This window comes from Equus asinus, chromosome 19, assembly GCF_041296235.1.
Source record: "Equus asinus isolate D_3611 breed Donkey chromosome 19, EquAss-T2T_v2, whole genome shotgun sequence".
Classification (NCBI taxonomy): domain Eukaryota; kingdom Metazoa; phylum Chordata; class Mammalia; order Perissodactyla; family Equidae; genus Equus; species Equus asinus.
In genome coordinates this window covers 10,648,148-10,668,668 of record NC_091808.1, presented here as the reverse complement: position 1 = coordinate 10,668,668, position 20,521 = coordinate 10,648,148, and the positions used below count along the sequence as shown (strand labels likewise).

The window sequence follows — 20,521 nt, the reverse complement described above, 5'->3', positions numbered from 1 at the left end:
TGAAGCGATGCATACAGCACAGAACTATAAACAAAAAGGTGAAGCAGGCTTTTTTTTATTTTCAGGTAAAATCATTAACCTGATGGATTATTGCAGATTTGAGAAATCAGCACATAAGACAAGTGGACAGAGAATTGCTTACAGGTGCTTTTATCTGTGTTGAGGCAAAGGCTGAACTGTTTGTCCCAAGTTAGTGCTGGGAGGAGGGGGAGAGAAGAATGGAATAAAGAAAGAAGATTATGAACAAAACCTTAAACCAAGAACAAGGGAGAAAATAATTCTTTTACTCCAATAGGGAATGAAAACTGCTAATTTTGCTTAAAACTTTACATCAAATCAAAATGCTATGGCCCAAAAATAATAAATACCGTGAGCCCAAGCTGTAGACTTTTAACCTACACCAAAGAAATGAATGAGCTTTCCTTGCCTCCACTCCAGAGGCTGATGTTGCCAGAATCACCGTGTAAACATCCCAGTGTGTCACTGGTAAAAGGCCAGTAATACCCTACAACTATGTTAAAACTAAGCTATCAGAAAAGTCTACCTAGTTACAAAGGCTGAACTATATTGACAATATATTTCAGTTCAATCGATTTTAAATTATATCTTGAGAGAGAACATGGAACAGAAGCCCATGGCTGACGAGAACGTAACAATTCTGAGTGCTGTATACAAAAAAACCATGTGAACTGCACAGACAACACATGGACCAGGGAGGGAAAGTCAGAGCAAGTGAAGAGCACACGGAGCTAACCTCCCACACTGGATTTGTCAAATACACGGGAGCTTTAATTTCTGTACTTATGTACAAGAGTTGTCTTTGGAGGAAACAAAACTGCAGACTTAGCTGGATGGATACACACAGCCCAGAATTAAACTGCACAGCGACATTTATTGTTTTAGCCTGGAAAAACATCCCTTTTTTAAATTTCACACAGCAAAGCAAGTTAAAAACTTCACTCATCAAATAAATGATAACTTAAACAAGAACTTGCTAAAGAAACCTCATCACAACAATGTTTCAGGGCCTGATCACTTTAAGTCCACGGGGCCATTAATGAATATCAACCAAGTGTCTCTTTTATAATCTGCAAGCCGTTTTTCCTACAACAAGAAGGCGTAACGTTTCCTTGACTCAGGTGATACATTTAGAAAAGAAATCATGATTTTTTTCTTTTGCTGTAACAGGCAGACACTGCATTTCTCGTTGTGATCAGGAAAGATGGAACGATTGCTGCCCTTCTCTTGCTGCTATCAACAGTTTTTCACGCATTATCTCAATGCTTGAATAGTCCGGCAACTTAAGATAGTTCACACAAGTCATTACAGAGGGCAAGAAGTCGTCTGGGTTTTCTGTTGATTCAAATGTCTTCCGGACAATTGTCAAAGGTGGATTCAAACTCCGGAAGCCTGATTGAGAGGGAAGGAAGGAAGACCAAGGCACTCAGTAAGTGCACAGGACACACACCAGCTAGCTCAGAGAAAAAACGTCTTCTCATCTGTGTGGAATCGCAAGGATCCCTTTTTTATGCTATTATCAGAAACATTACACTACTGCGCTGTACAATGTTCCCTCCCCACAGGTATTCTTTCTTTCTTGGCAATTACACCCACACATTCAATACACATTTGGTGTATGGAATCTGGTATCTGCTTTAACATAAAAAGTCACTGTATAAAATGGAGGCAAACAGTTCTTTATGTCTTCTGACTTTCAAAACAGAGTACCAATTCCACTCCTATTCGGACTCTAGAATGCATTCTCATCTAAGTTATCTAAGAGTTTACAATGTACAGATGCCTGAGAATTTGGATTTTATCTAGAAAAGCAGCATTACATATGCATTAGTAACCCTACTTCAACGTATTTAAGGCAATTCCTATGAATTTCCCTGCCAGTGATCTCTCTCAATACATTGTAAAACAAATTGAACACTTAGAAACACTATCAAATTGGAATAACTAAGAGGCACTCTAAGTCGAATAAAGAATACCCTGCTATTGGTACTGAAGTTTCACACACACACAGACACAGTGAGAATAAATCCCGGGCATCAACATCATACCCACCTCCAACAGGCAATCTGGGGCTACCTGTCACAAACTGGAGAAATAACCTCTGCTGCTCATTATCAAAACTACTGAGAATCTCAAACAAGAACTTCACAGCCCGACTGCAACAGAAAGAAATACATCAAAATTACTTCCTCATTTTAAAATGCAATTTTGAATCACACATCGCTGACCTTCACAACTAGCTAGAGACTATCACATTTAAATATGACTCTACATACAAATTCACATTATAATGCACTTGAAATCAAATTCATTTCTTGTTCTTACAGCTGGAATTCAAATGGAATGACTACTATTGTGATATCTAAGACTTGTCTGGGATTGCAGATATTTCTATTTTACTATATATAAAATGGGTAATGAGGTTATACCTTATTCTCTCCCCTTTCCCCCTTCTCACCCATTTTCACAGGAATACTTGAAAAAGAATCCCGTGGGACCTAAAGTTACAGTCTTGAGAGAAAAAATGCCAAACTATCAGAAAGCCTCTTTTAATAGGTAGGCAAATTTTAAAATGACCCTCCCCCCTTGTTATTCATTAAATCTATACACACGATCACACTCTTGACTATAAATTGAAAAACGGGCGGCTCCCAGCACTGACCTGTCATGAGTATAACCGTGATCAGGCCTGCAGCATTCCATCAGTGTCTTTGCATCCCAAGTGTCTGCTTTACTGCCACACAGGAGCTGATCCAGCTGTGTGTTCACATAAGGGTAGTGAGTTATTTAACATACAGCTGCATAACTAAGCCAAAATGCATACAACATGGTCTGTTTTGTAGAATGTCATATAAAGGTCTACATGTACCAAATAAAATTATCATTATCCAAAACTTCTGCTTAGGGCCTCCTTAGGCAGTGTGCTCCTCTAGTGCATTTACAGACTCAACCTCCTCTTGGGTTGCACGGTAAGCAGTGCCCTGCCCATGTGCAGGAACTAGGTCCCATAGAAGCCTTCAGCTCAAACCAAACATGCGTGAGACAAACTCTTGATTGAAGTTTTCCTAACTCTTCTCATTTCTTTAGAGGCTTTAACTTGATAGACTACTTTTAACTGGGAAGATTTTATAAATCCTGGCTTTTAGAAACACAAGGGTACAAAATAACAGACACCAAGAAAAAGAATACCACACTGGAGAAAGAAGTAGGAAACGCAAGCCCAACTGAGACATAACAAATGGGTGGGTTTTCACACTTTGTAAAGAGAGGCACATCTATGCCATATGGTTGTTTAGGGTTGGATGGGGACCAAGCTAGCCATTATAGAATGAACATCAGAAAGCAAGAAATGCTTGTGTGTCCTTGGAAAATCTATCATTTTCAAATTAAAACATCTCTTCTCTGGTTAACTGCCCATTTGTGGAATTACTGTGCACACTGAAAAAATCCAATTCAGGGCATGCGAAATTTCACATCTAATCCATGTCACTCACTGTCAGGTACTTTATGTACCCTCTTCAGTAAGACAGAGGTTATCTCAATTTTATGAATGAGGCAGTCAGATCAGATGCCAACAACTAGGATAAGGACATACAACTAGGTAGTGGGGACCAGGATTCAATTCCAGGAGCAACACTTAATGCCGCAAAGTGCCAGATACACCACATGCTTCAGTAGGCAGCAATTCAAAGTAGCCATAAAAACAAGAATTGAGATTAAAACACTAAGTCATTCAAAGATTTCTAGATTCAGCCAGTAATGAATGTGTATTCTAAAGTGAGCATTCAAAAACTAAACAAAAAGGTTTCCAAATTGGGGAAACCTAACACATTCTAGACACCCCTCTTTTTTTGTGCAGGGGAAGATTCACCCAAGCTAACATCTGTTGCCAATCTCCCTCCTTTTTTCTTCCTCCCCCGGTCCCCAAAGCCCCAATACACAGTTTCGTATAGCTGTAAGTTCTTCTGGTTCTCTATGTGAGCTGCTGCCACCACAGCACGGCTACTGACAGACGAGTGGTGTGGTTCCACGCCCAGGAACGGAATCTGGGCCATCACAACGGAGCATGCCGAACTTCAACCACTAGGCCATCGGGGCTGGCTCTCTAGACCCTTTCTATGACATCTCACTACCAGCAAATAATTTTTTGAGATTCTTATATGTTAAGTAAAGATGGCTGGAAAAAACCATTCACATAAACTCATTTTTTCCATTCTCACAAGTATTCTCTGAATATGGCAATTAGCTAATTTGCAACACTTCATGAAACAATGTCTCATCTAATTCAGGAAGTTTAGTCAAAAAAAAAAAAGTGCAACCTCTTCAGTGTCACTTTCATTACTGTGGACCCATGGCTCTTCCTGCCAGCTACAGGAGTACAGAAACACAAGTCCATTCTCCACTGAACAGCACGGAGGGTCTCAGTTGACAATGATGCTATGCTTAATCACACAGGGACCCCTCTCCCTCTCTAACATTTAATACTTATATTTAGTATTTATATTATTTATAAGATAAAATGTTATATTTATATTAAATTTAATTTTAATATTCTTCCTTGCTCAGGAAATGATCTTATCTTTCCCAAACATCCACCCCTGGCTCCCAAACTGGTTTTTTCCATTTGTTTGCAGCAACGGGGTCTTTGATGAAATAGCACAGCGATATTCCACTAAGATAATTACAGGTATAGAACTAGAAATGACCATTTCTTCCAGACACAAACTACTCACTTCTTCCGGGTAGAAATACTGAAGATGACTGAGTGGGAAGACTGATTCAAATCCATCTCTGAATGAATCAAATTGCCTGGAAACGCCTTCATTTAGTGCCCAGAATATAACCAGCTGCAAAAAGAAAAGTCTTCTAAAAACCGTGACAAGTTTTCAAATCTCTTTCCTATTTAATACATGGCAAAGTACAGTGAAACATCCTCCCTGATCACTTAAAAAAAAAAAAAGTTATTAAGTCTTTAAAATATCTCCCAGAAAACTGAATAAGTAAAAGATCAGCCAGGCCAACCTCTAATTCAGGGCCAGGCCAGTAAGAAAATGTAAAAAATGCCTTGTGCTCTTATATTGATGGTGTTTTAAAAATTCATTTACATAAAATAGAGCTGTATATTACCTTACCAAATGAGAACTTCCCAAGAGGATAAAAAGTTCTTGAGAATTGAAGATAAAGTTACCAACTGTTTAGTGTTCTTAATTTTTAACGTGAAATTTTTAGTTCTAAATCCTGTTTAGTTCTTAGAACCCCACCCTTCTGCAGTGTGCGTCTCCACTGAGAAAAAGGTAAATTCTGGAAATGCAGCCACATGAACTTGAAGGGTAACAGAAAGCATCTGTTATTGGCCCAACATTATCCAGTCATCACTGACTTTGGCTAACCCACTGGATTAAGAAATGGAAGACATGTTCAGATAAAAATGAGAACAACAGTGTTTTGTTGATAGAAAAATACAAGCATTATAACAAATTATTTTCAGAGAAACAATTTGGATGTTAACTCATCGTTTGCTAGTAAGCTGAAAGATTACTAACTCAAAGTTAGGAAAAGAGGCAGGTACTGTAAGAAGAGAATCCTACTGACTATTAGAAGAATCACCGAACTGTCAGGTAGACTAAATAGTATCTGAGGTCCTCTTCTATCTTCTCTCTCAAACTGATGAAGAAACCAGAGCAGAAACTTTTCAGAGGTCCTATCTAAAGTCTCACAGTAAGTTAGCAGAAAAGTCAAGTCTAGGTGTAAGCAGTATTTTGTCTGGAACCCAATGTTTTTTCCACTCAACGTCAGGAATAAACCAACTTTTCAAAAAGTAGTAATAAAGATCTATACAGGTTATAATTTAAAATATAATCTGTATCCAATACAAAACTGTTTTTTCTTAATTTAGCAAATATAGTCAAAGACCATGAATTAATAATTTGAAAGGCCTCACCAAACTCATAAACATGTGTGTTGGAGCAATTCTGTCCAGTTAGCTGGCTTGACAGAAAGGCAGAAACGCAGTTTAGTGAGAACACAAGTAATGGTTCCTTTTCACTGATTTCTTCTTAAATTAAGAAAATGTGATGTTATCAGATAGTATTCAAGCTTGAGGATGCGAGTTCAAGGTTACATGAGGCATCATGAAATATCTGACATGTTCTCTCAAGAGCAAACAGAAGCTAAGGCCTGAAAAAGTGGCCTTCACGCAGTGGTCCCGGGTGTCGACGGTCTCAGAGCAGTCTCGGCAGGCAGCTAACCGTCACCCGCCTGTGCTTCCTAGGACAGGTCCCTTCCCTCTCCCTCAGAGAAGTACCCACAGGCAAAGCCCTCCTCGCCACAGCTGGCCTTCTCCCAGACAGCACCGCCAATACATACCCTTAGATACTCCTCTAAATTGTGGATAGTGACTGGTATATCCTTTCCTCCTTTCTTCAGTTCGATGTTGGGAAACCCTGGCAGAGTGAAATCCAATCCGAGATCTTCCACTGAGCAGCCATTCATAGTCAGGGTTTCTAACGCATACTGTAGACTCTCTTTGGTCTAAAAAAAAGGGAGGGAGGTTGTCAAGCACAGTAATTCACTCAGTTATGTTTTTTGTTTATAAAAGATATACTAATAAATTTTATGGGTTCCTTTAGCTCTTGGTCTATTTCTTTTTTCTCTTTTTTGGTCACAATGTACACATGAACAAGGTTCTGAGATCACAAAGGAAATAACCTTAAACGCTTCAGAATCCAACTGTTTTTATATGGGGAAACAAGATGACTTGAGTGTTCCTCCATAATGAGATGGCTGCTACTCAACTTGACCTTATGTACATCAGATTTCACAGAAAAGCCATAATCGCTTGCATAATGGTCAATTCCAGAGTGTGGGCTCTAGAGGCAGACAAACTTTTCATAAATTCATGGCTAACCTTAATGAATCTACTATATTCATATAGCAAATACTGAGTAATACAATACAGTTAGGAAACTGTAAATACAAATAATACACTATCTAGTAACAGTAATTAACTTTTTTTTCCCTGCAAAGCTCAAGTCTACAGAATACCCTGGAGATTCTTCATTTAAAATCTTGAGGCCTAGCCTAACAAATGTGCACTCACACAACACTGTGATGAACAAAGGCTCCAATGAAGCCCACAGAGAAGTCAGCTCATACTCTAAAGACACGTGTTAGAGCAGTTTGCATTACTCACTTTTGTAAATGTTTAAGATTATAAAAGGCTTGCACATCCCACAACTAGAAGGACATGCAACTAAGATATACAACTGCGTCCGGGGGGGCGGTTTGGGGAGATAAAGCAGAAAAAAAAAAAAAGATTATAAAAGGCTTATATACAATATTACTTTTTTTTTAGATGAAAGATCAAAGACCAATATGCAAAACTGCATATTCTATCTGAAAATGAAGGTATCCAGAATAGGAGAAGGAAAGCGAATGGTTTTCTGAATTGGAGATGCCCCCAAGCGTGAAATTCCTAGAGGTTAAACAGTCAAGGTGCAGAAAATTAGTCATTTTTTTAAAGAGGAAAATGAAAGCTTCTTAGGATTCCAGATAATTCAAAATACAGAGGAGATGGCAGCATTAAGATTAAGGTGAAATACAGCTGTGGAGGATTATGTCCACTGTCACTTCTCTGCAAAAACCCACGTTGAGGTCTCTCTCTGTTTCAGGTGCATCATCTGATGACACCCAAAGGAAGGCTTTTCAATTTTACATTTGAAATATTCTTCAGCAGAAAGACTAAAAAAAATACTAATTTAAAAAAGCTCTCAATTTTAACGCTCTCCCACTGGAAGGCTCTCAAAACTGTTCCCTCACCTCTTGCCACAGATCAAGGCAATCACTACTATGCTGATGGGAAGTCTTTTCTCCCACAACTACTTAAGAAGTATCTTATTTGTAAAGGACTCCATTACGAAATGCACCCTTGATAGGAATCTAGAATATACAGTATGTCCTTGAGATGTTTAAAAGGAATTCACTGTTCGTTTCTCTAGACCTTACATATTAAACTGAAAGCTAAGCTTTAGCCCATTTTCCATGTTATCTTTCAAGAATTTAAACTACCAAGAGGAAGCGCAGCCAGGACAACTTGTTCCACCCACATGCTTTATAAAATGACGAGCTGGGTGTTTCAGAATACCACCATTCCTCATGCTCTGGTTGAAAGCTGATTATTACAGTAAATAAGTTTCTGGAGTGCAGTTTCTGCGCTATGCACTTTATACATTTAAATGGACAACTTCAGGAATAACAAACGCTGGAAGAACAAATCTCAAGAGATTTGAGGAAGAGAACGGTGGCGACATACTGCACTGCAGACATGGATACAAACAGAACTTGCAAAATGTGTCAGAGCGCGGGCTCCAGAACACACAGCCTGGGCTTGAATTCCAGCTTTCCCATGTTCTAGATACGTGACTTGGGCAGGTTACTCAACCTATCTGCCTTGATTTTCTCATGTGTAAAATAGGGATAACAGAAATACCTAAATCTCGCGGGGTTGTTACAGATTAAATGTATCAATATATGTAAGGCCACTGGAACAGTGCCATGAGTTTTACCTTCTTTCCTTGCTTTTTTTCTTTTGGGGTGAGGGGACAGCATTTACCTAAGAGATGATCCTAAATATGACTGTAGTAGTTTAAAATTTACAAAGTTGGTAAGCATAAACCTAACTGGTTCTAAAAATCCTAAGACAACAGATCTTGCATGGAAAAGATGACTTCTGCCTGTTTAAATACCAATTTCTCTTAATAAACTTATTTTTCCAAAAATCACCAATCAATAATTACCAATTTTAGAGATAAAATGAATTCCCGTATAAATTATCTTCTTCTCAAATAAAAAGGCATTCTAAACCCCCATCTACTGTAAACTCCTATCCATTTTATCAAGAGACGTGATACCTTTTCTCACTACAGAATCTCTTTCTTGATTCTTACTTTACATAATTTAGACATGGGAGCTGATTTAATATTCATCCATTTCACCTGTCCAAATATAAGCTATTTGAATCTATGCCATGGTTTTTAATACAACTTTGTCTTCTTTTAATGTCAGATACAGAACCACTATTAGTCTCAGACTGAGTCAAGGATCTTTTAACCTATTCTTAACATGTTAAAAATATACAACAATGATATAAAGCTCAAGATTACCTATGAGAGCTAACAGAGAAACCTCAACAAGTGTTACCAAGAAATAGTGGACACTTACCATGACCTTTAAAAATATCTTCCTGAGAACTCTCTAGAAAACAAATGTGCTGTTCCTAAATTAAGTTAGCTTTCCAGAAAAATCAACCTGTCCTGAGATTAGTTTTACTGATTCAAATGTTTACCAAAAAAAACTCAGTAGTATCTGCCTAGACACACACTGTCCACCTAAAATTAAATAAATGAGAGCCCTAGGGTTTCAGTTAGGAGTGTATTTTATTTGCTAATCATGCTCTCTATTCATCACCTATTGTTATTACAGGTCATCTTACCCACTGTAAAATCATGTTTCAGTCATTCTAATAAAAAAGTTAAACTCATCTAAAATAAAACATTAATAACTGGGTCAAATACAAAGCATTTAACAAAGACCTCATCTTTCTATACTAAGAAACGGATCCACTTGACCATTTCCTCATCTTCTAAGCTTACCTGGGATTTATCTTGTTCAAGTCTCTTCTTCTGTCTGACGATGTCTTCTAGGTGATACACTGATCTGGCTACAACTGGGTCAATGTCAAACAAATCATGCGATGTCAGTGAAGTTTCTTGCCGTAGCATCCACTTATAAAAGGGTAAGCCAAGGGGAAGGTCCACCTGAGAGGGAATATGCAAAATATCTTGCCAGTCACACTAAGCTTCTACAGTCGCCTCAATTATAAAACTGACACTTAAAAAGGTCAAGCAATCCCCAGGAAGAAAACATATTTAGGAACCGTTCTCTCATTACATGAACCTACCCCCATTCAAACTCCATTTGGGGCCCTAACATTGTGAACAATTTAGAATACTGAAGAATCCTATTTAAACACCGACCCTAAAAACGAATTTTTCAATGATGGACATATATTCTCCATAAGGGCCTCAACACCAAATCTTACTCTATTTGGGGCCAAATAAATTTAATTCCACTGTAGTCTGTATTATTGCAGATTCAGAAGCAAGAGGTTAAAATGAAGAACCAATTAAGGTCAAAAAATGGAACTTCTAAAATAACTGACCAACAGCCCATTCTTCAGTTACAGTGAAAGTGTAAGCTTGTGAATTTGACATCAAATGAAAATATCTCCTACATACTGACAAAGTAGCTCAGAAAATGTGAGAGGAGAAAACGAAGAAAAGTCCAGAAATACTCAAACCTCCCTGGACTGATTTTGGTTATTTTTACTCCAGCATTCTAATGGCAATTTACTGTAGTTTAGCAACATGCTCATGCTCTTTCCTACTGAATTAAAAATCTAACGTCAAACACTTTAAAACCACCCTCACCATTACCTGAATCTCTCTACCCTTGCTACGAAAAGAATGACTCATATACCAGCACTTGGGCATCACCTGGGAGCTGGTAGGAAAATGTGGAATCTTGGGCCTCACCATTGAACTACTCAATCAAAACTGACTTTTTAAACAAAAGCCCCAAGTAATTCATATGCACATTCAAGTTTTGTGAAGCACTGTTTTAAAATACAGCATTAAGTGCAGTGGATTAAAGTACTTTCACGGAACACAGATACAAAAAAACTGCAGAAAAGCAAATAATCTTCAACTTACCAATCTGAAATCCATGATAGCCTTGGCCATTAATTTTCCTAAGAAGCGAAACTTCATCTTAACCTTTGCGATATGAGCTGGCTTAGCTGTCCTACCAAAGGGAAGCGCAAAGAGGCCCTGGAGGTTTTGAATATACTTGGTCCCTTCTTGGCTTCCTGTAAAATGAGCAAGTCACCAAACTTTAGAGGCTATTTCCCAAAACAAGACAAAACCTGGTAACTAAGAACATTTAGGAAACTGAGTATCCTTGACATCAGACAGCAGATCACTGAATAAAGTCCTCCAGAGCTGAGAGGGCCTCCCTTCTTTGACAAACGAGAAAACCAAGGCTGAAAGAAATTCAGGTCAGAGAGCACGGTCCTCCACCAGAAGTGAAAGATATCTGATGAACTGTAAGGACCCTTTAGCTGATCTGAATAACCAAACGGACTGACTAACTCACATATTAATATTACCTTTTGGATTGCTAAGAGTTACTTCTTCACCTCTCCAGAGACCCAAGTCAGCTCTCTGTAGTTCCTGAGATACAAGTGCATAAAACTCCAGTGTAGGCCCAAGACCTGTACCAACCTACGCAAGAACAAAAGGAGAACAATTACAAATTTCAGAATTTGTGCTGCTTTTTTTAACCTGCTAAACTCTTGGCACTGTGGGTACTAAAAGCATCTGTTTATCAGGATGCATTAGAGATTATTTCCCAAAGTGACCTGATTGTACTCCTTTGGTCTTGGTCACCTGGAAGAAGAACTAGCAACCTTCTATTTAATTCCTACTCCCTACAGCCCCAACACCTTAATTGTATGCTTCAAGCTTGGATACTGGTATCAGTACTGCTGTAGCTACATATCCGATCCTCAGGGAATAAGATGGCATCGTCTATGTATGGATCTCTTCCTTGTTCTGTTACCCTGAAATCAGCTCAAAGGTCACCTCCTCAGGAGGAGCCTCCTTATCTGCCTAAACAGCTACCTTGCTCCTTTTTTTAGGACGTACATTTCAGCTACTTTTAAATACTTCTCACATCGTACCGCCAGGATTTCATTATATGCTTGCATGCCTCACCTGCAGGTAACTTTAATTCACCTGTGTATCCTCTATAGTGCCTGGCACACACCAGCCATTTAAGAGGTTTGTTGAATAAAACTCAATTAAGGGAAGGTCTGAACCCATATAAGTGCCCACAGGGCTAACTTAGCCTCAGAGAGTCCATCAGCACTTCTCAAGCCCCAGGGTTCACTGGAATCCCCTGAGAGCTTTGATATGCAGACATGGGGGTGGGCATGCTGTGAGATTCTGATTTCATAGGTGTGCTTTAGAACCTGGGTGCCAGCATTTTCAAACAAGCTCCAAAGGTGACTGTACGGGCTTGAATGAAAACCCCTCCTCTGTGAGAGACACGATCCTGGGGCAGTGTCCACAGCCTGGTTATTCCTTCATTTTCTATCAAGGCTCTACCTGCTCAGACTATAAATTACATATGCAGCTAATGGCAAGTTAACACCATAGTTTATAGGTGAAATCTAACCAGAGTCCTGTCAAGAAGGCTATGTTTCACTTATAGATTATTTGCAAATAATGGGCATTATTTTACCATTTCACACTTTTCAAAGTATCCACACTAGCTTAAAAGATCAGATGCAGTCCACCAAATGTTTAACTCTAACTTTCCAGACAGTGATCTGCTTGGACCTGGTGGTGCTTTCTTGATCCATCTCCATCCCTTTGTTGTTATTCCACAGCAGCAAATGGCATCAGCATTCATGCCATGCTCCAACCAAAATCTTGGAACCATCCGTGGCTCTTCTCTTTCTTACTCCTCACACTCCAACCCACCATTAAACACTGTTCACCCCACCTTCAAAATATTCTCAACTGCTTACCACCATCATCTCTTATCTGGTCTATTGCTAGAACCTCCTAAATGGTTTCCGCAATAGCATTCTCGGCATCTCCTATCCTAGTCTCACAGCGCCAAGAGTGATCCTTCTAAGATCTAAGTTCCTATCATTCCTCTGCACCCTCCAAGGGCTTCCCGTCTCACTCAAAGCAAAGGCTCGAGCTCTTAGCACAGCCTGCGTGTCCTATATGATCCCTCCCATCCCTTGACTCCTAACTTCTAGCCACAGTCACGCCACAACAGGCCAGGAATGCTGTCTCAGGGCTTTTGCATCTACGTTCTTTTGCTGGAGATACTCTTCCCCAGACAGTCATGACTCACCTCTGTCCAAATGTCACCTTAGACCACCCTATCCCCTCCCCAATAGACTCCCAACTTCTTATTTTGCTTTATTTTTCTTCATCACACAGCTTAACACACACATGTGCTTGAGTATGTGTGTATCAGCCTCCTCAAACTAAAAGAAAAGCTCCATGTTGGTAGAGACTTTGTATATTTTGTCCTTGCTAAATCCTGGGCATCGGGGGAGGGGGAGGAGGGGAAAGAAGAAGGAAGCAGAGAAAAAAGAAACAACTGCAGTAACAACTGGTATCCACAAGATGGTGCTTTAAAGCCAGTTAATTCTTCCTTTAGCATAATTACGTATCTGGAAATCACAGATCAGATCAGTCTATTTCCTTCATCCAAATATTGCTATTTCTAATGGTAAAATAGACTTAACATATTTAATGACATGAATATCACTGTAAACACTTTCATCACAGAGAGTCTCTGTGAGGGTGGAAGGACCAGGTCACTGCCCTGGCAATTCACCCCTACCCTGGGCTGGCCAGCAGCCCTGCAGGTCAACCTCATCTATTCAGAGATCTTCATTCTACCCAGCCACTCTGCTAAAAAGGTATGTACTTTGGTTTTGCTTCATTTGTTTTTTAAAGGAAGGAAAAGCATAAAGCTCTAGAGACAAAAACACAGAAAAACAAGTTTGACAACCTGTCTTATTTAAAACTTTGAAAGTCTTTTTCTTTCAAAAACATACTTATATACTAGCACTTATCATGTGACAGCCAATGTTCTAAGTGTTTTACACATTTCAGTGCATTTAATCATTCTAACAACACAATGAGGCAGGTATATTTATTATGCCCCTTGCTGAGATATCACTGAGGAGTTTACACAGCTAGTAAGTGATGGTACCAGGCTCCATAGTCCAAGCTCCTAACCTTTCACCATCCTAGAGGTTGGGTCTTTTGTAGCCCTAGGCCCTGGGGCTTGGGTGGCTTTCTGAGCCCAGAGACTGGTTTAGTTCTTTCCTGGCTTACGGATCATCTCTATTCAAGAGAGAGTCCATTTTGATCAGACATTTTACAACAGGATTCTTCTAAAGGTAATAAGAAAGTCTTTCTAATGGACACCAGCTGACTTGAATGGTTGACTCTGATTTACAACCTGAGGCCCTATGCAAATATAAATTCAGCACTCCTCCCATCCCTTCGTCTCCAATGAAGTCAGCTCCTGGAATCTCTTCCAGAATCAACAGGTAAGACTCATCAATGAAGATCGTAGAATTGCGATTTCTGTATCAGCAATTCAATTCTGATCCTTAGAACACTGTGATGCTATTCTCTACTCGTTTAGGTTTCACGTATGATGCAATGTGAACAGAGCCATGAAGGGTGAGAGAGAAGACAAATGACAAGAGAAAAAGACGCTGGACTGAAAAAGCAGAAAGCATGTTTAATAAACTAAGCACCACCAAGTTGTCTACAGCAAAGGTCTTGCAGTTTTAGAAATGAGAAATTTGGGCATGTAAACATACAAAAACTGCATCCTCTGAGCATCAGGCATGATCAGGGTAGATTCAAAAGATGGGAATTTCTTATCCCAAGCAGTCAAGGCCTCCATTCCATCTCTCATCACTTCCAGAGCAGTTACTCCCTTCTGGCACTTACTACCAAGCCTGATCCTTTGGTCAAGCCACATCCTTTGGTCCCTTAACTCTGTCCCTCTCTTCCTTTAAGGTCTAACTCAAGGGCTTACCTCCCCTCCCGGCCTTCCTCACACATCTGGGACAGCACTCCTTATCTCAAAGCCTCATTCACTTGCAACCTATACCACTTATTTGCCACACCTGTTTGTACATTTGTCCTTGTATCTCCCCAACTATGACGTAATCTTTTGAATGCAGGAACTCTGCCAAAACGTGGATCCTAGCACATTGCATACCTCCCAACTAATTAAAATTTTAATTTTGATAACTGAATACTCTTAACTTCTCAGAAGTCTTAATGAGAAGGAGAAAATAGTTAGGAAAATAAATGAAAAATCCAAGTCATGCTTAAAATTACTCAGATAACCACAAATAGTATCGTAGTTTACACTGCCTCATCTATAGCCGCTGTTCTAACTCTTCACAATACGAACTCAGTCACACTGTGAGGTTGTGCTTATAACCCACGTTTTAGAGATAAGAAAACTGAGGGGCAGAGTCATGGGCTATTAGAAATAAATAATCACTATAATGGAAGGTTTGGAAATTGTGTCTCCATAAGAGTTTCGTAAATCCAAAAACTCAAGTTTTATCTTAAAAAAAAATAGGGAAAAGAGACAGGAAAGTATCCCCAAGAGACTCAATACTTCAGAGTTAAAATACATAGAAAGTCATTATTTCAATCTTTTGATGTACTGTCCTGGCTGTTCAAAAGCATCTCAAAAGAAATAAAAGACAAAGATTAGAAAGGAAGTAAAACTTTTTCACAGACGACACAATTGAGTACAACATGAGCCAGCACACTACAGCTCTGGCCACTGCCTGTTTGTGTATGCTCTGCAAGCTACGAATGGTTTTTACAATATTAAATGGTTGAAAAAAATCCTGAATAATACTTCACAATGTGTGAAAATGATATGAACTTCAAATCTCAGTGACCATAAATAAAGTTTTGTTGGACACAGCCATGCTCATTCATGTTTGTATTGTCTATGGCCACTTTCACGCTACAAAGGCCAAACTGAGTAGCTGCAATAAAGACTGTATGGCCCACACAGCCTGAAATATTTACTATCTGGCCCTTTACAGAAAAGCTTCCCAAGTCCTGGATCCACAATAATCCTACCTGAGCCATTAAAAAGTTATTCGAACCAATAATTAAGTCCATCAAAGTCAGAGAAAACAAGGCCAATATACAAAAGTCAACTATATTTCTATAAACTAACAGCAATTGGAAACTGAAATGAAAGAATATTTTCAGCACCATCAAAAAACAGGAAATATTTGAGGAGAAATTTAACAAAATATATGCATGAAAACCCCCTAGGACTGAAGTTATGAAGCATACTGAGAGAAATTAAAGAAGACCTAAATAAGTGAAAGGCCACGCTGGTCACGGATTGGAAGGCTCAATAATTCATCAAGATGCAACCTCAATCAACCCCAATCAATATCCTGCGAGAAGTTTTGTAGACACTGACAAGTTGATTCTCAAATTTACATGGAAACATAAGGGATTGAGAATAACCAAAACAACTTCGAAAAAGAAAAACCAAGTTGAAGGACTCACACTACTTGATTTCAAGTTTCATTTATTTAACTATAACAATACCATAAATCAAGAGGGTGTAGATTAATAAAAAAAGAACAGAAAACCCGGAAACAGATCCCAACATTCATAATCAACTGATTTTCAACAAAGATGCCAAGGTAACTCAAAAGGGGAAAGTATAGTCTTTTCAAACAAATGGTGCTAGAAATATTGAACAGCATATGTTTAGAAAAAAAGAACTTTAACCCTTATACTTTATACCACACAAAAAAATTAACTCAAAATGGAGCAGAGGTCTAAATATAAGAGGTAAAACTATAAAACTCCTAAAAACCACACAGAAAAAAATCTTTGAGACCTTGGGTTAGGGGAAAATTTCTCAGGATACAAAAAGCACAAATTAGAAAAGAAAAAAATAGATAAAACTGGATTTCATCAAAATTAAAAACTTCTCTTTCAAAGATATTTCATAAAGAAATGAAAAGACAAACCACAGACTGGAAGAAAATATTTGTAAAACACTTATAAAGAGCTTGTATCCAAAATATATAAAGAACTCTTAACAACTACTCAATGAAAAAGTGTGCAAAATTCTTGGATACTTCTCCAAAAAATATGTGGATGGACAATAAGGAATAAAAAAATAATCAATAGCATTAATCATCAGGGAAATGCAAATTAAAACCACAATAAGATACCACTGTAAACCCACCAGAATAACTAAAACTAAAGACTGACAGTACCAAGTGTTGGTAAGCATGTGAAGCAAGTGAAACTCACACACTGCATTAGTGGTGGGAGTGAAAAATGGGACAGCTACTTTGGAAACAGTTTGGTGTTTCTTATAAAGTTAAAACATATCTTATCAAAAGATTTAGCAATTCAACCCTGAAGTGTTCACCCAAGAGAAATAAAAACATATGTCTACACAAAGACTTGTATACAAATGTTCATAGCAGCATTATTCATAGGAGTCAAAAACTAAAAACAACTCAAATGTGCATCACCTGGTGATCAGATAAGCATACTATGGTATATCATACAATGGACTATTACTATCACTCAGTAATAAAAGGAGACAAACTGATACATGTAACAACCCAGCGGAATCTCAAAGCATCAGACTCAGTCAAAGAAGAGTGACACACACATCTACACACTGTGTGATTCCACTATTATGACACCGCAAAAAGAGAAAGCTACAGGGACAGAAAACAGATCGATGGTTGCCAGGGACTGGGGGCGGAGGGTGGGGACTGACTGCAAAGTGGTCGGAGAGAACTGTTTGTGGTGACAGGATTGTTTTTAATCCTGATGTGGTAGTGGTTACAGTCTGTATTCAGATGAGAACTGTGCATCTTAGAAGTGTGCATTTATTATAAATAAGTTGTATCTCAGTAAGCCTGATTTTTACAAAAAGCAGTTCACACATTTTGAAAGCTATGTTTAAGACATCCTTTTACTTTATCAACCTAAAGATTACACAAACATTTGCTCTTATGCCAGGAAAAACACCTGGTTTTTATGATACAATTTAACCTCAAAAAAATGGAGAACTTAGAACAAATCATTCAGGAGAAAAAAAGAGCAAATCTCAAGTTTTTAGATAAAATTCCCAATAGTCCTTTAGGATTCCATAGGACCAAGAAACTCTAATAACATCTTATCAGAAGCACAAGTCAAGCTAAAAACTGTCACAGATTCACTAAGCTCACCTCATTTTCATACTGGATTTCTAACATGGCCCGTGAGCTGCCAAGATCCTGCATCACAGACTCAGCTTGTTTCAGCAGCTCCTCTCTGTTCACAGTACGCTACAAAAGAAAGGACAAATGTGAGGAAACTATGCTCAATCACACTTTAATCATCAGGCAGCATTTCTTGAAGTGCAAAAAAATCAATTCAACTGTTAATTTCTTTAAAAAGGCACACCTCAGGAAAGGTTAAGAAATAGCTGCATTACTACAAACATCGACAGCATCCTGGTGTACATGAAGAAAAGCTAGATGTAAGTCTAACTACTATCTGGAGCCCATGGCAAGTTCAGAAATTTCAAGCTGGGGAAGAAAGGATCTCTGTAACCTTGCCAAACATCAGTGCAACTCAAGGCTGCAGCTTCATGAAACCTCCCTGGGTACATTTACAGATGATGGAGAAATAGGGATGGAGGTGACAGGTGAGCTGGAAGCCTACTGGCTCCGACCTACAGAGACCCTGCAAGCACTAGCAAACATCTACCAAGGAGATTCATGGGGATGAGAAGGGTCTTGGTAGATTTCCAAATTCTACCAACACCACTGTTCATGGAATCCTAATGACACAAAAAAAGAAAGGAATAGCAAGGTTTTTTGTTTTCTTTTAAAGTACGATGTTTTTCGTTTTGCTTTGTTTCTCATTCCTTCCACTCCCTTTTTTTTATGTCATTACTACTAATGGCTCATATGAGACTTCTGGAGATAAAGGGTTTAGGAAGACAGACTTGAATACGAACCCTCAGCAAGAAAGAGGCAGATGAACAGAGAAATCGTAAGTAAAAGGCAGCACAGCATCAGAAGGACAGGACTGGGTCTCAGATACACACAGCTCAGAGTGGTGTGGTTTAGAGCCATGAATGAGGAGCCAAGATTAGAAGCACAGCAGACAAAGTCAGCAACACACAGGCTGACTGGCCTAGAGACGTGAAATACACCAAGGGTTCTGTTTCAGTCTCTTCTGATTGGAGCGATTTGCTAAGGGAATGAAGTGGATCTGATTAATTCTATCTATTGCATAGGGGATCAATTATAAAAGGGAGTCTATAGTTTGAGTTCCTAATTTAGAAAGAAAAGGAAGACAGCTTCAGTAAGAGAAAACTTCTTAGCATAAGAGTTATGGTAACTAAAAGAGAAAAAAGAATTGTAGGAATTATTTCAGAAACTGGGAAAAAAGGACTGGAGGATGAAGAAGAATCACACAGAGCCCAGTTCCAACAGGCTGGCAGGAAGATCCAGCTAACAGATGCTAAAAAGATAAGCAAAGAGACGACTATGACTAAGAGAGGCCTCCAAACCAACAGGCATAATTAGACGCACCACATTTCTAGTCTTCCCATTATTTTGAAAAGCTCAGTTTGATTTATCTTTAAATATTTGGGGGAGAAACTTACTTTTTTTCTATCCAATCTAGGTGCAACTCTGCTATCTTGAGAATCAGACTGGTTGATTTCTGGGTTGGTATCAAGTAATCTTTGCATTGCTCGGTCCCGATCAAATGCAGTTACATAAAAAAGCATTTGCCGGGTATCAAAAGGGAAGAAAAATGGGCTGTAAAAAGATGCGATATAAATTTATTATCTGAATTAGAATCAGAAACCACAAAAAACCCTACATTAGAAACAACTTTTGATACGATACAGAATAGTAATTATAAATGTAACCAATAAAAATGGTCTAGGCAAACTAATTCTGAAGAATTTTCCTAACTCTTGTATGAAATTTCTAAGTGATCAAGTAATAATGCATTAAGTAGTCTTTCACTGTAAAATGTGAAATTCAACCATTAAAATCCTACACTGAAATCAAGTCTATCCAAGATCATCTTTAATCTACCCAAAGGCCTTTAGGAAGTATACCATGACTAGCAAAGGTTAAATTTGAAAATATGATAACCACTTCACGAGGCTGCCAACCCATCCCCATTCCACATATACGCAAGCAATGGCTTTACTAATTCATGATTTTCCTCTTAGCTTTGGCATTTCTAATTCACTCAAAACTGCGAAAGGCAGCTGCTGATTTTCAAAGAAAAAACGCTGCATTAACACAGGTCCTACTGCCTCTTGATGGATGCTTTGGTAGTGCTTGACACAGAGCTGCTAAGAGCACTTCCGGTGATAATCCAAGTGTTCAATATCTATTCTGTTCGATACAGGTAGCCATGTGAGGGTATGGCTAGTTTGACTTAAAAAACTCAATGTCTAATTTTATTTAACTTTCATTAGCCTAAATGTAAATAGCCACATGTGGCTAGTGGTTACTGAACCCATCAGTGCAGTTCTAAAGTTTCTGAGTTGTACGTCTGAACCCAAACAGGCTCAGAGAACCAACCAACTTCCCCTTTGGAGTCAATTTCATGATGGCAAAGAATGTGACACTCCTCAAATATCCTTGTGTACTTTCTTATTTCATATACAGACACATACTATCATGTAGATCTAGCACTGGCCCCAGCTTGCTTAGTCTGTTTGAATGTTAAAGGTACACTATTAAGCAAGCTGTGATCAAACATGACAATGGTAGAAAACGCATTTAAATAGGTTC

At 38.6% G+C, this 20,521-nt stretch overlaps 1 protein-coding gene across 45 annotated transcripts in view; it reads right to left on the bottom strand.

The window, feature by feature from the left end:
- Positions 1-872: 872 nt before the first annotated feature.
- TRIP12 (thyroid hormone receptor interactor 12) overlaps positions 873-20,521 on the bottom strand; it is a 140,497-nt gene continuing 120,848 nt past the window's right edge. For all 45 annotated transcript variants that reach the window (XM_070489520.1, XM_070489523.1, XM_014835990.3 and 42 more), the window contains 10 exons: positions 19,369-19,525; positions 17,939-18,037; positions 11,243-11,357; positions 10,788-10,942; positions 9,669-9,833; positions 6,385-6,549; positions 4,752-4,865; positions 2,681-2,775; positions 2,071-2,174; positions 873-1,410 (listed from right to left, as the gene is read on the bottom strand). In XM_070489520.1, coding sequence (XP_070345621.1) covers positions 1,214-1,410; positions 2,071-2,174; positions 2,681-2,775; positions 4,752-4,865; positions 6,385-6,549; positions 9,669-9,833; positions 10,788-10,942; positions 11,243-11,357; positions 17,939-18,037; positions 19,369-19,525 — 1,366 coding nt within the window. In that variant the 3' untranslated portion in view covers positions 873-1,213. The remainder of the gene's footprint in view (positions 1,411-2,070; positions 2,175-2,680; positions 2,776-4,751; positions 4,866-6,384; positions 6,550-9,668; positions 9,834-10,787; positions 10,943-11,242; positions 11,358-17,938; positions 18,038-19,368; positions 19,526-20,521) is intronic.